This window comes from Ranitomeya imitator, chromosome 3 (genome assembly GCF_032444005.1).
Source record: "Ranitomeya imitator isolate aRanImi1 chromosome 3, aRanImi1.pri, whole genome shotgun sequence".
In the NCBI taxonomy this organism is placed as follows: Eukaryota; Metazoa; Chordata; class Amphibia; order Anura; family Dendrobatidae; genus Ranitomeya; species Ranitomeya imitator.
In genome coordinates this window covers 839,605,474-839,612,742 of record NC_091284.1, presented here as the reverse complement: position 1 = coordinate 839,612,742, position 7,269 = coordinate 839,605,474, and the positions used below count along the sequence as shown (strand labels likewise).

The 7,269-nt window shown below is 45.0% G+C and overlaps 1 protein-coding gene across 1 annotated transcript; it reads left to right on the top strand.

The window, feature by feature from the left end:
* The first annotated feature begins 3,556 nt into the window (after positions 1-3,556).
* Positions 3,557-4,528, top strand: LOC138671846 (olfactory receptor 52K1-like). The gene has a single exon (XM_069759977.1). The coding sequence runs from the start codon at positions 3,557-3,559 to the stop codon at positions 4,526-4,528; it is 972 nt and encodes a 323-aa protein (XP_069616078.1).
* The last annotated feature ends 2,741 nt before the right edge of the window (positions 4,529-7,269 follow it).

The following is a 7,269-nucleotide window of genomic DNA, read 5'->3' as shown; positions in this document are numbered from 1 at the left end:
AAGAAGCTACCTCACATTGTCAACTGGACAGATGGCTGTGAGGGGGCCTTCCAGGCGTTGAAAACCGCACTGTGCAACGCCCCTGTGTTGAAAGCAGTCGACAGCAGTCGACCGTTCTTGGTGCAGACCGACGCCAGCGAGTTTGGCCTTGGTGCTGTGCTCAGCCAGGTTGACTCGGAGGACCAAGAGCACCCCGTGTTATACCTGAGCCGGAAACTTTTGCCGAGGGAAGTGGCCTACTCCACAATTGAGAAGGAGTGCCTGGCCATAGTCTGGGCCCTGCAGCGCTTGCAGCCCTACTTGTATGGTCACACTTTCACTGTGGTGACCGACCACAACCCTCTTCGCTGGCTAAACGCCATGTGTGGAACCAACGGCAGGTTGCTACGCTGGAGCCTTGCCCTTCAGCAGTTTGACTTCACCATTGAACACAAAACGGGCAGGGAGCATGGGAATGCAGATGGACTCTCCCGCCAGGGTGAACCTACTGAGGTGCCCATGGAGGCATACCGTCGGGTTCTACCTCCCTAGCGCACACCAAAAGGGGGAGGTGTCACGATATGGTATGAAATATCATAAGTAGTTCTCTAGCCTGTGTGGGCTAAGCCCCCCCTTCTTGGAGTAACAGTTTGTAGCTGCAAATTCCTGGCTGTCCTTCTCTGAGAGTATGGGGGAAGAGAGGTTTTATTGCCGAACGGAATTTACGACTAGCATTTCCTGTGTAAGCTCTTGTTCAGCTATAAGGAAAAGTGGCTCCAAAAATTCATGAAAGATTCTTTGTTTAGTTTTTGTTAGATATTAGGCAAACGATTTAAGCTAGAAATACGAAAATATATATTTTTATTCTCACTCGATGTATCTACACAACCCGCGAAACACGAGTTTCTAACTCCATCTGGTAAAGAAGTAGGGTTTTCTCTGTAAATATGTATCCCAGATAGGACATATTTGATCTCATTAGAATGCTCACGTTAATCCGAGATGAATTATGGGTTTGGTATGACTCTGTCATGTTTTGTAGTGAAGTTATAGAAATTAGAGAGAATAGTTTAAAGTTTAGGCAGAATGTAGAGAGAGGAGGGTCTGGATAAGCCAGCCTTTCTGTGATGTCACAGCCTTAATGTTTTAAGTGTCTGGCAGGCTCTGAGGAGTCACTTTTTGCTGATTTCTCCCTCTGGACTGCTTTGTCCTATTGTCCTGGAAGAGCTGGTACATCCCATGGACTGGGATGTATGGAAACTGCACTAGCCTGGATGCCTGCAATGCTTTTAATATGTGAGTGTTATCTTTTCTCATTTATTCCCTTTATGTTATAATTACCCTTGTACATATTTGCAATTGTCTCATGTATAACATCTTTATAAACTATTTTTAATAACGCACTGCCTAGTTATTTTGAATGGGATATACTATTATATATTAGTTCGTTCTCCTGCTCTAAACCGTACCCTAAGTCTCTTGAAGGGAAAATACGCTACTGTTACTGTTGTGTTGGGTTAGCTTCGGACCCGTTTAATCGAAGCTGGTGGCAGCGAAAGTGTGCTGACGGTTGGATTATGCTGAAGCAACTGCGGGTTTGATAATTATTGTTCCTGCCTGTGTGGGAGTAGTTATCGCGTCGCTGCAGCGTGCCCAATAGCCAGTACATAGCAGGCAGCCTTTCTGGCGACTAATTACCCAGGGTGCAGTACCTAATCTGACCTGAGAGTAAGGGGGCGCCAGAGAGCTGCAAGTGTTAAGTGGAACTGTAAGCGGGATATACATAAATCCCTGCAGTTCGTGGTATATAGAAAAGCAGTGGGATACCTAGAATAAGCCCCTGCTGTAAACTAAGAGGTCAATAGCCTTGTGTGTGGTTTTTCATCACATTGTTAGCAGTGGAGGGATAACTAAGATAAGCCCCCCTGCACATGTGATAGCCGTCTGTTGGCCTAAAGTCACCCTGATCCGTGACGTAGGGGTGACGGTCACGGTGTGAATCCTGACCCAGTGGTGACAGCGGTCAGGGGAATCGTGACAATGCTGATGGCTTCACTTCCAGTGACAGCATTGCCCAAGCTGATGGCTTCACCAATGTCTCTAACCATGGTGATAGCTCAAACATATAGCACATATAACACTGGCTATGCTGATGGCTTCACCTCCAGTGATAGCACTGCCCGTGCTGATGGCTTCCCCTCTAGTGATAGCTCTGCCCGTGCTGATGGCTTCTGTTCCAGTGATAGCACTGCCCATGCTGATGGCTTCACCTCCAGTGATGGCACTGCCCATGCTGATGGTTCAACTCCAGTGATAGCACTGCCCATGCTGATGGCTTCACCTCCAGCGATAGCACTGGCCATGCTGATGGCTTCACCTCCAGCTATAGTACTGCCCATGCTGATGGCTTCACCTCCAGTGATGGCACTGCCCATGCTGATGGCTTCACCTCCACTGATAGCACTGGCCATGCTGATGGCTTCACCTCCAGCTATAATACTGCCCATGCTGATGGCTTCACCTTCAGTGATGGCACTGCCCATGCTGATGCGTTCAACTCCAATGATAGCACTGCCTATGCTGATGGCTTCAACTCCAGTGATAGAGACATCAGCTTGGGCAGTGCTATCAATCACTCTAACCATGGTAATAGTTCAAACATATAGCACTGTCCATGCTGATGGATTGACCAATAACCCTACCCATGATGATAGCTCAAATCTGTACTTCCACCTATGATGATGGCTTCACCAATAGCTCCAACCATGCTGATATCTCAAACCTATAGCTCCACCCATGCTGATGGCTTCACCAATAGCTCTGCATAGGCTGATAGCTCCAACTATAACTCTTCCCATTATGATAGCTCAAAGCTATAGCTCCACTCATGCTTATACCTACACTAATAGCTCTGCATAGGCTGATAGCTCCACCCTAGCGTTACCCATGCAGATAACTCTACCTATAGCTCCACTCATGCTTATACCTACACTAATAGCTCTGCATAGGCTGATAGCTCCACCCCTAGCTTTACCCATGCAGATAACTCTACCTATAGCTCCACCCATGCTGATACCTACACTAGTAGCTCTGCATAGGCTGATAGCTCCACCCCTAGCTCTACCTATGCTGATACCTACACTAGTAGCTCTACATAGGCTGATAGCTCCACCCCTAGCTCTACCCATGCAGATAGCTCTACCTATAGCTCAGCCCATGCTAATAACTCATCCCATAGCTCTACACATACTTATATCTCAGCCTACACCGATATCTCTGACAATTCTGCCACAAACTCTATAGCCCCAGTACTTTTTTGAGATCTACAAAAAAATAGGTGAAGCATCCTGTGGGACTTCACAGATCAAAAGCTCTAAAGGGTAATGCAGAAGTTCTAATAGATGAATATGGTCCTCAGCTGACCCTCACTGGCTCTAATTAGACTGGGTGGTGACCACAGGTTGATGAGAGAAGGTACCGTAATTTTTTTTATACACACAACAAACAATAATTGATTATATCTTGTCCACCAGAATTAATGTCATTCTTGGTTTCTCTACAGGAGGCATCCTATTTCATGGAGATCTTCACTGGGAACCCGAATATAAGCCACAGAAGCTTCCTGTTCGCTGGGTTCTCCGGCATCACAGATCACAGGAGCTTGCTCTTCATCCCTTTTTTTCTCATATACGCACACATAATGGTCAGTAATGGTGTCATGGTCTACAGGATCTTAGTAGATAAGACTCTGCAATCTCCCATGTATCTGCTCATCAGTCTCCTGTTTCTGGTGAATGTCGCATGCACCACCACCTTCATGCCAAAGTTTATCTTGGGTTTGGTTTTTGACCTGAATCAGATCACCCTGAGTGGCTGCCTGGTACAGATGTGGTTCATCTATGTCATTGTCACATTTGAGTCCACCGTCATCCTGTTAATGGCTCTGGACAGATACGTGGCCATCTGTAAACCTTTGCGATACCATGACATCATGACCAATCGATTTCTAAGCCAGTTGACTTGGGTTAGTTTGGCCAGAAGTGTCGTACTCATGACTCCAATCATTTATCTGGACTCCCGGGTCAAGTTTTGTAAATCAAATGTTATTCTTAATTTCATCTGTGAGAACATGGGACTCTTGAAGTTGGCCTGTGGAGACATCTCCGGAATCCAGGCCATTGGATTGATTGTAAGGATGGCGATAACAGTGGTGGATGGAAGTCTTCTCCTCATTTCCTACCTCACTATCCTCCACACTGCTATGTTTGTCCTAAAACAGTCAAGAAGCAAAGCCCTAAACACATGCAGCTCCCACATTTTCGTGGCTCTGATTATCTATGCCAGCAGCATTTTATCGGCACTCATATATCGGCTGGAGACATCAGTCTCCGTAGATATACAGAACTTAACCAGTGCCATCTACTTCTTGTTCCCAGCCACCATCAACCCCATCATTTATGGAGTCCGAGTCAAGGAGATCCGGCTGAGCTTAAAGAAAATGAGTGAGAGTGTCTTAGCCTCACGAAAGGTGGGACGATGCAATAACTAGAGGGACAATAAGCCTCAGCATCCCGCATAGTACTAGAACATAAAGTAGGGTTCCAAAAAGTTAGATGTACTGTATGTGTTCTTCCACATCCCTTAAAGGGAACCTGTCACCCCCTCAGGCGTTTGTAACTAAAAGAGCCACCTTGTGCAGCACTAATGCTGCATTCTGACAAGGTGTCTCTTTTAGTTATGATGCCTGCACACGCTGAAATAATCACTTATAAAATGTGCCCCCTCATACCCTGAAATCGCCAGGGAGGCGGGTCTTTCCTTCCTAATCAGACGCAGCACAGCCGTCCCCGGCGCCTGCGTATTAAGTTTTTTTTTCAGGCATGCGCAGTTATGCTGCCCTTTGTACTTACAGCGCAGGCACCGGAGACGATAATACAGCAAGAGGAGGCGGCGCCCGGCATTACAAACGTCTGAGGGGGGTGACAGGTTCCCTTTAAAGTCTTCTTATGACCATGCATCATTGGCATAGGTTGGAGGCCCAAGATGGTTCCTTATGCAGGAAACCTTGCTCTACGGCCACTACCATCAGTCCTGGTAAGCTTATTCTTCTGGCTATGGAGAATCATTAGTGGAGTGTGCACACTGACATCAAAAAGGTTTTACTAATATTGCTAGTGGGACTGGAATCTAAAGTCAACTACACACAGTGGCCACTTGAACTAGATCATGTAGGATATTTTATTATTATTTTTTTTATTATTATTATTATTATTATAATGAAAGGTGGCAGATGAGGTTTAACAATGATAAATGTAAGGTTATACACATGGGAAGAAGGAATCAATGTCACCATTACACACTGAACGGGAAACCACTGGGTAAATCTGACAGGGAGAAGGACTTGGGGATCCTAGTTAATGATAAACTTACCTGGAGCAGCCAGTGCCAGGCAGCAGCTGCCAAGGCAAACAGGATCATGGGGTGCATTAAAAGAGGTCTGGATACACATGATGAGAGCATTATACTGCCTCTGTACAAATCCCTAGTTAGACCGCACATGGAGTACTGTGTCCAGTTTTGGACCCTGGTGCTCAGGAAGAATATAATGGAACTAGAGCGAGTACAAAGGAGGGCAACAAAATTAATAAAGGGGATGGGAGAACTACAATACCCAGATAGATTAGCGAAATTAGGATTATTTAGTCTAGAAAAAAGACGACTGAGGGGCGATCTAATAACCATGTATAAGTATATAAGGGGACAATACAAATATCTCGCTGAGGATCTGTTTATACCAAGGAAGGTGACGGGCACAAGGGGGCATTCTTTGCGTCTGGAGGAGAGAAGGTTTTTCCACCAACATAGAAGAGGATTCTTTACTGTTAGGGCAGTGAGAATCTGGAATTGCTTGCCTGAGGAGGTGGTGATGGCGAACTCAGTCGAGGGGTTCAAGAGAGGCCTGGATGTCTTCCTGGAGCAGAACAATATTGTATCATACAATTATTAGGTTCTGTAGAAGGACGTAGATCTGGGGATTTATTATGATGGAATATAGGCTGAACTGGATGGACAAATGGCTTTTTTCGGCCTTACTATGTTACTATGTTACTATTATTATTATTATTGTTAATAATATTGCTTACAAAGCTGTATTAAAATAAAACTGGAGCAATTTCATCCATCTCATAGTAACATAGTAACATAGTAACATAGTTAGTAAGGCCGAAAAAAGACATTTGTCCATCCAGTTCAGCCTATATTCCATCATAATAAATCCCCAGATCTACGTCCTTCTACAGAACCTAATAATTGTATGATACAATATTGTTCTGCTCCAGGAAGACATCCAGGCCTCTCTTGAACCCCTCGACTGAGTTCGCCATCACCACCTCCTCAGGCAAGCAATTCCAGATTCTCACTGCCCTAACAGTAAAGAATCCTCTTCTATGTTGGTGGAAAAACCTTTTCTCCTCCAGACGCAAAGAATGCCCCCTTGTGCCCGTCACCTTCCTTGGTATAAACAGATCCTCAGCGAGATATTTGTATTGTCCCCTTATATACTTATACATGGTTATTAGATCGCCCCTCAGTCGTCTTTTTTCTAGACTAAATAATCCTAATTTCGCTAATCTATCTGGGTATTGTAGTTCTCCCATCCCCTTTATTAATTTTGTTGCCCTCCTTTGTACTCTCTCTAGTTCCATTATATCCTTCCTGAGCACCGGTGCCCAAAACTGGACACAGTACTCCATGTGCGGTCTAACTAGGGATTTGTACAGAGGCAGTATAATGCTCTCATCATGTGTATCCAGACCTCTTTTAATGCACCCCATGATCCTGTTTGCCTTGGCAGCTGCTGCCTGGCACTGGCTGCTCCAGGTAAGTTTATCATTAACTAGGATCCCCAAGTCCTTCTCCCTGTCAGATTTACCCAGTGGTTTCCCGTTCAGTGTGTAATGGTGATATTGATTCCCTCTTCCCATGTGTATAACCTTACATTTATCATTGTTAAACCTCATCTGCCACCTTTCAGCCCAAGTTTCCAACTTATCCAGATCCATCTGTAGCAGAATACTATCTTCTCTTGTATTAACTGCTTTACATAGTTTTGTATCATCTGCAAATATCGATATTTTACTGTGTAAACCTTCTACCAGATCATTAATGAATATGTTGAAGAGAACAGGTCCCAATACTGACCCCTGCGGTACCCCACTGGTCACAGCGACCCAGTTAGAGACTATACCATTTATAACCACCCTCTGCTTTCTATCACTAAGCCAGTTACTA